The following is a 13869-nucleotide window of genomic DNA, read 5'->3' as shown; positions in this document are numbered from 1 at the left end:
CCCAGGGCTTCTGGCTGCTGCTGCTGCAGCGGGGGATTCATGCTGCAGGCACAGGGTCTGCAACTCGTTGTCGGCTCTGTGGATCTTGTGCTGTTTAGTGCAAGTGTGTCTGGGAGGGGCCCTTTAAGGGAGCGGCTTGCTGTTGAGTCCGCCCTGTGACCCTGTCTGCAGCTGTGCCTGGCACCCTTATTTCGATGTGTGCTACTGTGGCGTGTAGACGTTCCCTCGCAGCGCCTATTTCGATGTGGTGCCGCGCAACGTCGATGTTCAACATCGACGTTGCCAGCCCTGGAGGACGTGTAGACGTTATTCATCGAAATAGCCTATTTCGATGTCGCCACATCGAAATAGGCTACTTCGATGTAGGCTTCACGTGTAGACGTAGCCTGGCAGTGACTGGACGGGACGCAGGGTCCTGGCAGTGACTGGGTGGGGCGTGAGGTCTCTGGCAGTGACTGGGTGGAGCGTAGGGTCTCTGGCAGTGACTGGATGGGACGCGGGGTCTCTGGCAGTGACTGGACAGGGCGCTGGGTCCTGTCAGTGACTGGATGGGGCTCAGGGTCTCTGGCAGTGACGGGATGGGGCACGGGACCCTCGCAGTGATGGGGTGGGGTGTGAGGTCCTGGCAGTGACTGGATGGGACGCGGGGTCTCTGGCAGTGACTGGGTGGGTCATGGGGTCCTGGCAGCGATGGGATGGGGCATGGGGTCATGGCAGTGACTGGGTGGGGCGTGGGGTCTCTGGCAGTGATGGGACAGGGCACGGGGTCCTGGCAGTGACTGGGTGGGGCACGGGGTCTCTGGCAGTGAGTGGACGGGACGCGGGGTCTCTGGCAGTGACTGGGGAGGGGCATGGGGTCCTGGCAGTGACTGGGTGGGGCGTGGGGTCTGTGGCAGTGACTGGATGGAGTGTGGGGTCTCTGGCAGTGATGGGACAGGGCGCGGGGTCCTGGCAGTGACTGGGTGGGGCGTGGGGTCTCTGGCAGTGACTGGATGGAGCGTGGGGTCTCTGGCAGTGATGGGACAGGGCGCGGGGTCCTAGCAGTGACTGGGTGGGGCACGGGGTCTCTGGCAGTGACTGGATGGGATGCAGGGTCTCTGGCAGTGACTGGGGGGGCATGGGGTCCTGGCAGTGACTGGGTGGGGCGTGGGATCCTGGCAGTGATGGGATGGGGCGCCAGGTCTCTGGCAGTGACTGGGTGGGGTGTGGGGTCCTGGCATTGTTGGGCAGGGTGCAGGGCCCCTGGCAGTGGTCAGGCATGGGTCCTTTGGTGGTGCCAGGAGCAGGAACGGGTGCAGGGTCCAGGTGGGCTCAGCGCAAGGAGCAGTGCCAGGGAGAGCTGCTGTCTCGCAGTGCCAGGCCTGCAGGTGGTGACTGGTGCCGAGTGGGGTCCGTTGCCAGGTGGGAGCCGTGGGGCCTGTGGTTCTGTGTGCTGTGCTGCTCTGGCCCTGCAGGGGACAAGGTCAGTCTCCTGGCCTGGGGATGCGGTGGGTGGGAGGGCTGAGAGCCCTGGGGGCGAGTGGGATTGCTTGTCCAGCCTGTGCCTTGAGGCGGGAGGGTTTAGCCGCCTGCCCTCCCTTGTGCCGATGCTAGGCTCCTTCCAGGGGCCAGGCCTGCGTGGAGCCCTGCTTGTCTCTGGGCTCAGTCCTGCCCTGTGGCAGTGAGTTCCACGGGTGAACAAATTATGCCTGACATCACTGTGTGCCCTGCTGCCTTGTGCCCCGTCTGGGTACCACCTCTGTGTTGTGTGCCGTCCCATCCCTGCAGGGCACCCTCAGCTCATTGGGTGAGCCTTACCCCTGGTCACGTGGCCTGGGCCCAGTGCCCTCTGGCTGCCAGGCAGAGCCCAGCTGTTGGGCCCAAGGGGGAGAGATGAGGAAGCTCTGCCAGCCTCCAGGCCAGGCAGTGGGGAGCCCGCTGGAGCTGGGCGAGAGGCACAGACCAGTTTGGGTGGCTCCGGCTGTGGCCCTGACTGGCTGAACCAGGGACTTGCAGCCACAGTGACGTGCCAGGTGCCTGCTTTGGGTGCCTGGCCCTGGGGGACAATCACAGCAGGGACCTGCCTGTAAACCCAGCCACAGAGCTGCGGCTGGCATGCCCTCAAGCCTGGTGCAGACCTGGGCACAGCAGCTGGTGCCTTGGACATGACCTGTGCCCACTCCTATGCTGTGCTACAAGGGCTGCGCTGTGCCACCTGCTCAGTCAGTGACGGCGGCTCACTGAGGCTCACGTGCCCAGGTCGGTGGGGTCCGTGGGCAGCCGGGACACGTGGAGCTGCCAGGCTGAGCAGCACACAGGTAGTGCCTGTGAGTTGTCTGGCTGCAGTGACACGCTGCCCAGCCCTGCCCGGCTGCCCTCCGCCAGCCGGCCCTCTCCAGAGCCAGCGGCTGATCACAGCTTCCTCCAGCTGCACCTGCCCTGGTGCGAGGGGAGCAGGCGCTGAACCCGCTGGGCAGCATTGCCCTGCCCACCGGCCCCCAGGCCAGGAGGGAGATCTCACACTTTTCCTCCCTGCCTGTGGCATCTGTCCCCCAGTTCCCTCCACCTGCACCCCGTTGGCACCTGGTGGAGATCCCACTCTTCCCAGTGGGTGCCCAGAGAGGGAGCAAGCTGGCATGGGAGATACATAGGGCTCCTGGCCCCATCCCCACTGGAATTGCAGCAGTGCAGTGTGTCTGGAGCCTGGCATGGGGCCCTGCTGGCATTTGCAGGCTGCATGGCTCGCCAGCTCCTGTTCCCCCCAGCCGTGTCGCGCCCATTCAGACAGCCAGGGCTGATTAAACACCTCCTCTGTTTCCATCAGGCCTTTGTCCCAGGGCTGATCAGCCGGCAGTAATGATGGGTGTGTTTGCACAGGAAAGTGCTGCTGTGTTGAATTCCTGCCTCCTCCGGTCTGGTGCACCAGGGATCTCGCTGCCAGGGGGCGGGATGGGAAAGGGGAGGGAAACGGCACCCGGCAGGTCCTGATGGCTGGCTGGCAGGGTGTGATCGCTGTGAGGGGTGGGCTGAGTGAGTGGGGCTCGGGGAGCAGACTGGGGTGCTGGCCTCGGTGTGCAGCGGGGAGGGGATTAGGAGGAAGTGGGAGAGGGGACTGGCACTCAGACCAAGCTGTGTCCTGGGGGTTGCCCACCTGGCACACCAATGTGTCTTCTCTCCCTGTGCCTGTGGAGCAGGGAGCTGCAGAGCCCCTCCCTGGCCGGTGGGGATGGGTGAACCCCAGTGAGCTGGGCTGCGGCATGGCTGGAGTGAGCTGCGCCGTGCAGGGCAGTGTCAGGTGGGGGCTGGATGCACCCAGGGCTGGTGCTCGCTGCTCTGCCAGTCGCCCTTCCCTCCCTCAGCACCTGCAAGAGCCCCCACTTCTCGCTTATATCATGGGGCTCGGAGTCTGGGGCAGCCGCGGCAGGGCCGGGAGGGACCCAGCAGTAGGCGCCTTTCTGCCGTGGGGCAGGTGGCCCGGTGTGGCACTAGGGGCGCGGTGCCACAGGGGGCAGGCAGGTGGCCCAGCAGGGGGGTCTTCTCTTTTAGCCGCTGGTGCCGTGCTGCAGGGAGCAGCCCGGGTGCCCCTCATGAGGGGGCTGTGCTGCCGCAAGGGGGATCTCATGTGTACCCGGAGCAGGGGCCTGGGTCCGTTTCCCCAGGGGGACTTGTCCCTGCTTTGGGCACAGGCGGGAAGCGGGTCCCCTCCCCAGACCTCCCTGCACTTTCGTTCTGGTTCTTCCGCCATGCGGCCCCTGCTGCCCCCCAGCACTGGCTGCATTTCTGGGATCTGAAGCAGTTTCTGTAGCTTGTGGGGCAGGAGGCTCTAGTGGGGTGAGAGCCCCCCCCACTGGCCCAGGGCTGAGCGGAGCAGTGCAGCTCTTGCCCCCGTGGTCCTTGATAACAGCCTGGCCAGCGTGAGGCTGTTTGTTTTGCTTTAGTAGCCGTAAGAGGCGTCCAGGGAGAAGTTAGCATCCTACTTCCTGCCAGGGCAACGCAGCAGCGCTGGGGGCTGGCTGGGAGGGTCAGCTGTGGCTAGGGTCATGTGGCCAGTGCATGTGGATCCCCTTCAGCCCCACCCCAGGGTGGGAGCCAGAGCAGAGACGGTGCAGCCCAGCAGGCCTGGCTTGCCGCCCAGCGCCAAGGCCAGAGGGTGAATCTCCTCTCCTCCCCTCTGTGTCTGTGTGTGCAGGGGGGGCCACCCTCCTGGATTTCCGTCTGCCCTCACCTGGGGGACAGGAGCGCGTTTCCCCGTTCACCCTGGGACGTTGCACACCAGCTGCTGTCTGTGCTGTGCCAGGCTGCAGGGGTGTCGCTGCCAGGGTGCGTCTCGGTTTCTTTGCTGCCGCTTGCCCCCAGGACATGGGTACAGTGTGCTCAGCGGGGAGCTGATGCAGGAAGGGGTCGGGGGAGCTCTCAGGGCAGAGTGCTTAGAAATCAGGCAGCTCCGCCCGAGGCTGAGGTCCTACACTGCAAGGCACCAAACCGTCACACAGAGAACTTCTGCTCATCACCCTGGCCAACCAGAAGCTGCCCATGCCATTTGCTCAGACATTGCAGCTGCACAGCGCTCTGCCATGCTGCGCAGCAGGAGAAGCAGAATGAAAGTGCAGGCGATTTGAAGACAGGATTCGCTTCCCTCCTGTGCACAAAGCAGGGACAAGGCCCCCGGGGAAATGGACACAGCCCCCTTCTCCTGGGACATGCGAGAGCCCCCTGTGCTGCTGCCGGCACCATTCCCCTCCAGCTGAGAAGTTGTGAACACCAGTCTCACCAACAGGTTCTTCCCAGGCCAAAGGAACAGCCACATTCCTCAGTCAGCTCACAGCTTGGGCTCTTGCCCAAGGCACGCTGTGCCAGTTCCTTCGAATCTAAATGTGAAGGTTCATTCATCGAAACAAAGCAAAGAGAGAGAAAGAAACGGTTAAGGGTAAAATTGTTCAAGGTGTCAAACACATGCAGCGGTTGCAAAGTTCTCGGTTCAGGCTTGTAGCGGGGATTAAATCATCTGCTGGCTCAGTCAAGTCTCTGGAGTACGTCCGCAGCTTGGACGGGCCAGTCAGTTCTTTGTTTACACGTTCAGTTTGTAGCAATGATCCCCCAGAGGTGAGAAGCCAAATTGAAGACAACATGGAGGGGTGGCCGGGGCCTTTTATGTCCTCTGCCGGTTGGCGAGAATCCCCTTGTTCTGGCTGTGGGTAGGAGTCACATGAGGAGGTCACAACTCAGTGCTTTGCAGGGAGAAGCTGCTGCCCCCATGCGAGTCTGAAGGGTCCCAGGACAGCTGATCAGGTGTGGCTTGGCACCTCCCAACTATCTATTCAGCCTGGTTAGTCCCCTGGCGATAGGCTGGCCAAGCCTGTCCTGTCGCCCAGACACAAACACTGGAACTAGAAGTACAGAGCTAATGCTCCTAACTTCACATACAGAAGTGGTCCATGCCTGTGAATGGCGTGAGTGTCACCGGCCACTCGTAAGCTTCCCACAGACGGCTGGCTTGGCCCGCTCTCTCTGAGACTCTGCGGGGCGGCGCCTGGTGAAATTCAAGGCTGCTAGTTGCAAAGCAACACACTTTGGATATTGGGGTCCCCACACTGCGTACAGTGAGCTGTTCACACTCCAGAGCTTGGTGCAGCTACGGAGGGTTTGCTGGGAACATCACTCAATACAACACGGCGGTTTTAAAAGCAAACCGACTGTGTGGAACCATTAGGAAATTCTGTGTCGCCGCCAAAGATGTGTTAAAACTAGCGAAGGTTCAGAGAGGCGCAAGGAAAATGACCTGGGGGTTGCACCAGCTTCCGTCTGAGGGGAGATTAATCAGCCTGGGGCTTTTCAGCTTGGAGGAGAGACGACTCGGGGGTGTGGTTGAGCGCTAGAGTCTAACCGTCTGGGGAAAGGGAAGGAGGGTGTGCTGGTGACACAAGAACCAGGGGCTGCCCAGTGACATGAGCCGGTGAACCCGAAACACAGGAGGCATCTCCTCTCCCAAGGCACAGCCTGTGGAGCTCGTAGCCGATGGACGCCGTGCAGGCTGGGCTTATGACAGGTTTCACAAAGCACTGAGAAGCCCCTGCAGGACATGGCCATAGATGGCTGTTCGCCCGGCAGGGCCATGGCTGTTCCTCCGCTGGCCAGAGGCTGGGAGTGGTGTCTGGGATGGCGTGTTCAGGACTTGCCCCTCGAGGCAGGTGGCGGAGGGCCGGAGACAGGCTGGTGGTGCCTGGCAGGGCCGTTCTGACCTGGGAGCGCTTGGTGGGGCAGGTTGCTGCGCGTGGCATTACAGTCCTCCAACCTTTGTACCAGCAAGCGAGTTTGGGGGGTGGGCTGGCGTGGGGGGCATCCCGTCCCCCAGTTACTCTTGTCCCATTGTACCTGCCTCATCCCAGCCCTCTGGCCCCCCCCAAGCAGCTGTCACTTGCTGGGCACTGCTGCTACCTGGACTTTTCCCCCACCGACGCTGGCTTGGTGGTTCCCGCTGGGAATGTGAGACCGGCTGGTCCCTGAGCCAGCTCCAGGGGTTGCTGGCATTCGAAGGGCCCAGAGCGTGCTGGTCTCTTTCCCTAGGGCTCCTTGGGTAGTGCCCTGTGTGATGGGGTTCTGGGGTCCCCAAAGCTCTGCACCCTGTCCGCAGGCAGGAGAGTCTCTGACTCAGCAGGAGAACAGCGGGTTTATTAGCTGACAGGACACAGCATCGTACAGAGGAGTCAGTGCAGCCGGCAGAGACAGCCAGTCCAATCCATGTTGGGGAGAGGAGGCCCCGAGGGGCCCCCAGAGCCGGGGCCTTGCCCCCTCCTTTGTCTCTCTCTCCCTCAGCCCAGACTAACTGCTTCCAACTCCCAGTTCCAATTCAAACCCCTCAGGCTCCACCTCCTCCTTTGTCTGCAGTACAAAGGTGTTACCTGGTTGTCAGGGTTACCCTCAGCAGGAGCCCCACACCCTCTGTGAGCCACACACACACACACACAGGTGTCCCCCACTCCATCACATCTCTCCCCACTTCCAGACCGAACTGAGCGGGGTCACTCAGCCAGTGACCTGGGGAAGTTTGGGGCCCTCCCCTCGTGAATGGGCATCGGCTGCACCCTCAGTCCTCCCCTTGATGTGCACCACCTCCATGTCATAATCCTGCTGGGGGAGGCTCCAACTCAGGAGCTTGGTATTGGCCCTTTTCATGTGATGCAGCTGGGCAAGTCCCTTTAGTTCCCTCAGGTTGGTCGGTCTCCCTGCTTCTGTCTCTGGTCCATCAGCCACGTTCTCAAGTCGGGCAGGCAGAGCCCATACAGATGCTGCAGCACCAACAGATCAAATAGTTCTTTTCTGGTCTGGGCCCTGCCCTGTCTGCCCACCAGCCCATACAGCTGCTCCATCCAATGTTTGGAATTCAGTTACAGTCCAGTAAAGGAAGGTACAAATGCTTCCACCCTTGGCATTTAGCCAGACCACCAAAATGGTTGTGTGCCTCAGTTTCCCCTTCCATGCCACACAATAGGTTTGGAATGTTCCTCCTCATGTGAGAGGTTGCAAGACTAGTTACAGAGAACAATGGTGACATTTCAGAGTTACAGACTCCTTCAACATACAATTCATGCTTCTACATCAATGTCATCATGTCACATGGCTCTTTTCAAACCTTCAGTGCATGGTACAATTCTACAGCTTTTGGTAGCAGCACCCCTTGGTTACAGCAGTCAGCGTGAGTAACAGAACAAACCCATTGCAACTGTACATTTACGTTGCTCTTTGGTAGACCACAACCTTTGTGCAACATCCTTGAGAATCCGGTATTTTGGGGATAAATGGCTGAGGCCTTTCTTAGCACCATCAAGTTCTAATCTTCTCTCTTGCCCCCTGGGGTGGAAATCTGATCTCTCTCCCTTCTAACAAGAGCTGGGCCATTGATGATCTCAGGGAGACGGCCCCCTCCCAGCCAGCCTGGAAATTTGCAAACCAAACTGCTTTCTGAGAGTTGTTTTGTGAGTCCCAGACGCAGAATCCACATGAAGGAATCCCTGTTTATCCCTTACTGGCCCACCAGGCCCAAAGCTCCTTTGTCCTTCCACCTCCAACTACTGTCTCCCCATGGAATCAGAAGTGGAGTCCAGTATAAGAATATAAGTGTTTCCACCATCTGGAGATGGGGAATTGCTGGCGCTCTCCTGCATCCTACAGAGACTGACTGTGCAGCTGTTTTATTTGGTTCTCACAGGGCTGCTCACATTCCCTGATAGTTTTCACTTTACTTGCACCAACTTCCAATTCCTGAGAAACTTTTACACTGCCTGCTTTGGACCCTTGCAGAGCACAGCCAGTGGTTTCATACTCAGGCAGGTCCTGGCCATCAGGAGCTAAAACAAACTTCTCCCCAGGCAAAGGGCTGCTCTGGCTCTTACAGACAAGCACCTTTCCTGTTCACTTTCCTTCACCTTACTCCCATTTTCTGCAGTCCCCACAGATGGGTCAGGAAAAGTTTCAGGGAAATTCTCTTCCTTAAGAGCTTCCCCAAACAATAACTCACCCCTGTCTGCCTCCACGGGGGCACTGCTCCCTTGAGCCACAACCAGCTCCTGGGTTTCACCTACGCCCAGGATCACTTTTGGCCCATTAGGCAGATTCCCACGTAATCCCCCTCCAGGCAGACAGCCAGTACCACCGGACAGAAGGTTAGGATCCCTTTCCTCCCTTCTGCTACCAGCTCCTTTATCTTCATCAGTTAGCGTAACTCCATTGCCCATCTGTTCTTGTGTCCTGGCGAGAGGATGACTCTGGTAGGACAGAGTCCTCTCACCCCTCCCAGTAACACCTCAGCATCAGGCAAAGAACAAGTACCAGAATCGTCTGGTCTCTGGGATTCCCTGATGATACTAACTGGATTAGACCAAGTTAAAGCATCATCCCCCCTGAGAGACACAGAGGTAGGCCCACTTCCCATCTGGGCTTCAGCTGCCCTCAGATCCAGCTCTGGGATGTTGGCTCCATCTCGAGCCCCCACAGGCTCAGGCAAAGGATTCACTTCCCCAGAAGCAGAAGCACTTTTCTTGCACCAAGGACCAGTGTCCTTAGCAGGGACACCACTGCCCATCCCAGAGCCATTCCCTCTGCTCCAGCCCCCATGGCTGGATTCAGAGACACACCTGGAATGCTCTTTTCTGGTGGATCCTTCTCCAGCCACCCCAGGCTGGGGAATCTTCCTCAGACAATGGGCTAGTTTCCTCATTGGCACCTTTTCCAAATGCAGGCTCTGCTCTCTCCCCAGGCTGCTGCTGCTGCTGTTCAACACAGACAGACAATGGGAGACACTCTCTCCTTTGTCCCAACCCCCCGGCTGGTCTCCACACACACACAGAAGGTGAAGCAGCTTCTCTCACAGACAACTTGCCATTCCCAGTGGATCAGCTGCTTTCCTGCACAGACACACAGGCACCTTCCTCGGCCCAGGCCTGGAAAACTCTTTGCAGGTCTGTCTTGGCCACTAGTAGATGATGGGTTGGAATCGCTCCTTCCCTCCTTGAGCTGCGGCAGGCCACTCGGTTCAGAACTCCAGGCAGTCCAGGGTTCCCTGCCCCGATCCGGGCTCACCTCTGCAGGATTTTCCTTAACCCTCACCTCTGCCACTGCACATCCACGCTGCCTTGTCCAGTTTCTTTAATCTCGATTCGGTTTCCAGGTGCTGCCACTTCACAGTGGAGTTGCTCAGTGTGGTTGCAGGCTCTCAGGCTGATGCCCTCTGCACCCCACGATTCCTGGAAGAATCCCTTCAGTGTGCCAGGCTCCTTGCGGGTCACAAGCTGCCCGGGGTTAGGCCGTAGGCCCCTCCGCCCTCTGGGACCGACTCCAACAGACTCCCAGAGGAACCCCTTCTTCAGTGTGACACCCGCTCTCAGGGACCATGACCACCCTGTCTTGGGAAGGACTCATACAGTGTCAGCCTCCTCAGGGGTCACTTGTTCCTGGGGGTTGGGCTCTCGGCCCCTCCACCTTCTGGGACCAACTCCAACAGATTCCCAGGAGTAACCCCTACTCGGGTGTGACACCCCCTCTCGAGGACCACAACCGCAGTTCCCTGGGTTCGGCCGCAGGCCCCTCCGCCTTGGGGAACTGCACCTCACTGCCCTTCAGCACACCTGGGTCTCGCAGGCCCCACTTCTTCCAGGGCCCCGGTCACTTACTGCTGGATGCTCCATCCTCGAGGTGCAGAACATCCCACTTCTGACACCAGTGTGATGGGGTTCTGGGGTCCCCAAAGCTCTGCACCCCGTCCGCAGGCAGGAGAGTCTCTGACTCAGCAGGAGAACAGCGGGTTTATTAGCTGACAGGACACAGCATCGTACAGAGGAGTCAGTGCAGCCGGCAGAGACAGCCAGTCCAATCCATGTTGGGGAGAGGAGGCCCCGAGGGGCCCCCAGAGCTGGGGCCTGGCCCCCTCCTTTGTCTCTCTCTCCCTCAGCCCAGACTAACTGCTTCCAACTCCCAGTTCCAATTCAAACCCCTCAGGCTCCACCTCCTCCTTTGTCTGCAGTACAAAGGTGTTACCTGGTTGTCAGGGTTACCCTCAGCAGGAGCCCCACACCCTCTGTGAGCCACACACACACACACAGGTGTCCCCCACTCCATCACACCCTGCGTCCACTGCAGGCTGCTTGCCCTCCCTTCCCCCGTGTGTGGCTGGGGGTGGGAGGGGCGTGAGTCAGCCAGTGGGGAATGCAGTGCCGCCATGCACTGGAGAGCTGCCTCATGCAGGGGCACAGGTACTGTCCTGCCCTTGACGCTGGGTGGAGCAAAGCCACCCGGGCAGAGCAGCCTTTTCCGGCCAGGGTGGGGTGGGGGTCCTTGTCCCTGTGTCTTCCCCCAGCCGCGTCCCACGTGAATGCCCTGAGTGCTGGGGAATGTTTGTGCTCCTGCCAGTACCGCTTGGCACCTGGGGCGTTGCTGCAGGGAGAGGGTTACTCCCCTGGCTAGGCAAGCCCTGAAGCTTCCTGTCCCAAGGAGCATGGGGAGTGCTGGGGTAGGGGGCCAGATGCCCCTTGGGGCCTATGCACGAGGGGTGCCACTGGCTGATGGTGCCTGGGCTTCTGTCTGGCAGGTCTGCCATGCTGCTCAGGGGCTGGATGAAGCCACCTTCCCTGAGGACACAGAGCCCAGCCTGGCTGGCACACCGCGCTGGAGTGAGGCCAATCTCTCCGACGACGAGGACATGCTGGCAGATGAGGCCTCAGGAGGTAGGGGCTGGAATGTGCCTGTTGGGGCCCTCCCCCGCAGGGGCTCTGGGTCTGTGCCCCCTGCAAGAGCCTGCTTGGCTTCCAGCTACTCTCCTGTCCCTGGGGCATGGGCTGAATGCTTCCCCCCAGGCAGGGGATTGGCAGCCCCGATGTGCTGGGGGCAAGTTCCAGGCTGCCCTGGAGAGGGGACGGTGCGGCTATCTGCCCATGGCAATCTGCAGCACTGGGATCTGTCTTAGGAGCAGTGGGAGGGAGCAAACCTTGCTAGCCCACCTGCCCCAAAGAGCTGGACCCCGAGGGCCCCAAACCCAGACTGCAGAGAGGCTGGGGGCAGCTGGTGCGTGCCAGTCCATGGGTGAGTGAGGGCGGGTCTGCACTTAACCCGCAGCACTTAACCAAGCCCCAGGAGCAGCTCCAAGGTAATGGAGATTTTCTGCCCTAGTGGAGAGCTGCTTCCTGGGGCTTGGTTAATTCACCTGCGGGCAACTGGGAGCAGCTCTCCCACCGACACCGGTGCTTAGCTCGGTGCAACTGCACGTGCCCCAGGGCGTGTGTGTGCAGGTATGTGTGCATTGCACACCTGCCTTTCGCAGTCTAGTGAGCTCTGCCCCCTTGCAGATGGCAACGGCAGCGGGGAGAATGGCAGCGGGATTGCACTGCCGGAATTGCCGCTGGCCACCAGTCAGACACCAGGGATCACACTCATGCCAACAGGTAAGGGGCTGAGCTGGGGCTGGCATGTGGGGGTCTGTGCCTTGGGACTGGGATGCTCCTCCGTCGTGCCCAGCTTGCTGTGCCCGGGCTGGGCAGGGCAGCTTGTGACAGCCCAGCAATGCTGCCTGTTTGCCTGCGCAGGGCCCACCTGGGCCAGTGGGGGACGCCTGGGGCCTGGTCCCACTGCAGCAGCAGGGAGGTAGATGGGTGTGGGCAGGTGTGCCCCGTGCCTGGCCTGGAAAGTGGCAAGCAGGAAAGCTGTGAAGGGAGGAACTGACAGTGCTGACACCTCGCCGCGGCTCAGTGCCTGGATTCCCATTGCCTGCCAGGGTTGATTGGCTCCTGCCTGCAGCTGGAATCCAGCCAGGAGCGGGGCCCTGCCTCTCAGGCTGAGCTCAGGGCCAGAGCATCTGCTGGGACCGAGCGCAAATGGAACCCATGCACCTGCTGGTGGGTGAGGTCACTGTCCCATGGAGTGGCCTCTAGGCCACTTACACAGAGACAGAACGAGTCTCCTCTGCAGCCTTAGGTGGCTTTTAGCTCATGCTGGAGAGGCTCCTGCACTAAGCTCTAGAGGTCCCAGGTTCGAGTCTGCCTGCGGGCCATTACGTGAGCACACGGGGTGGTCAGCAGTTACCTACTGTCAGGGACACCCTTTAATTAAATAAACAGCAGCCCAGCCTACACTAGCCTGGGCCAGGATGCCCACCTGAAACCCTGCAGATTGGGGCACCTCTTGCTGCTTCAGACAACCCCAGCAGGGGAAGCCTGGAGTCTCTGTGAGGTGGGGGGAAGCACTGGGGCTGTGCATGGGGTGGTGCTGGGAGGCAGCGTGGCACTGCATGGCTCCGTGAGGTGGCAGTGGCCTGGCTTTCTCAGGGTTGGGGCCTCCTCTTCTGCCTAGCGGCTCTTTGGTGTGGTGGCGCTGGCCCTGGCTTTCAGGTCGCTGGCACTGGCTCTGCATGGCCTTGGCTGTAGCTCTTTCTCTCTCTCAGTAACTGACCCTCTTTCTTTTTCCTTTCCTCCCCTGCCCTGTCTCTCTCCATGCCCCATCTTGTTCCGTCTCCTGCTCTGGGGGTACAGCCCACCTGGGCCCAGCAGGGCAGCCCCTGCTGGCGGGTATGACTGTGGCTGACCCGGACGATGAGGCCCCGCTCAGTAAGTGAAGGGCTCGGGGGCCTGGGCTGCTTGGAAAGTGGGGTGCAGGCCGAGCTCGTCAGGGAGGGGCAAGGGGCGGTCAGTGGAAAACTTCATTGCGTTGATAAAAACCTGAAAGCCAGAAGATGTGGAGTCAGAAGTTTTGCTGCAATGCCTCATAGGAGTTGGAGTTCAGCTCTCTCAAGCTCCAATTCTCCTGTCTAGGCCAGGTCCCTTAGTCGGACCACAACTCCCATGATGCACTTGGTTCCCCTCTTGGTGCCAAAAGGCTGTGCGGTGTGGGGGTTAGCTGTGGTGCATCATGGGAGCTGTAGTCCAGCTAGGGAGCTGCCCCAGAGTGAAGGGGGCAACGAGGCGGGTGGCACCACAGCGGGTTGAGCTGCTGGGCAGGAAGCGACGAGCTTTGGGAGCCGTTTCAGTTACTCGAGAGCCCGTCTTTCTGTTGAGAAACAGCTGTCCTAGAAGCTGCCTGCCCAGTCAGCGCGGGACAGGTTGCAGTGTGGGGCACTGGAGCCGCCCCTCAGGGACAGACTGCACAGGGCCTGCTTCCAAAGGAAGCGTTAGATCCCTTCCCGCGGTTGGCAGCTCTCCGTGCTGTGGGTCACTGGTGCCTGTGCCCGACTCCCCGTCCCAGAGCCACAGGCGGAGCCGCTGCCTGCTCCAGAGCACACTTGGTCAGGGCTGCATGTGGAGTGAGGCTGTCAGTCCGGACCACAGACCTGCCCACAGGAAGCCCTAGGGCAGAGCTTGAGCTTGGCCACAGCTCACAGCTGTCCTCAGGCTGGCTCAGAGCATGCAGCTG

At 60.4% G+C, this 13869-nt stretch overlaps 1 protein-coding gene across 8 annotated transcripts in view; it reads left to right on the top strand.

The window, feature by feature from the left end:
* Positions 1–13869, top strand: part of HSPG2 (heparan sulfate proteoglycan 2) — a 186844-nt gene that overhangs the window by 29964 nt on the left and 143011 nt on the right. For 7 of the 8 annotated variants that reach the window (XM_074975582.1, XM_074975576.1, XM_074975580.1 and 4 more), the window contains exons 2-4: positions 11060–11195; positions 11814–11909; positions 12993–13067. In XM_074975582.1, coding sequence (XP_074831683.1) covers positions 11060–11195; positions 11814–11909; positions 12993–13067 — 307 coding nt within the window. The remainder of the gene's footprint in view (positions 1–11059; positions 11196–11813; positions 11910–12992; positions 13068–13869) is intronic. The other variant, XM_074975578.1, reaches the window with a different exon arrangement.

The sequence above is a fragment of the Carettochelys insculpta genome, chromosome 23 (assembly GCF_033958435.1).
Source record: "Carettochelys insculpta isolate YL-2023 chromosome 23, ASM3395843v1, whole genome shotgun sequence".
NCBI lineage: Eukaryota > Metazoa > Chordata > Testudines > Carettochelyidae > Carettochelys > Carettochelys insculpta.
Note: the sequence above shows the minus strand (reverse complement) of the source record. Positions and strands in the feature narration are given on the sequence as shown.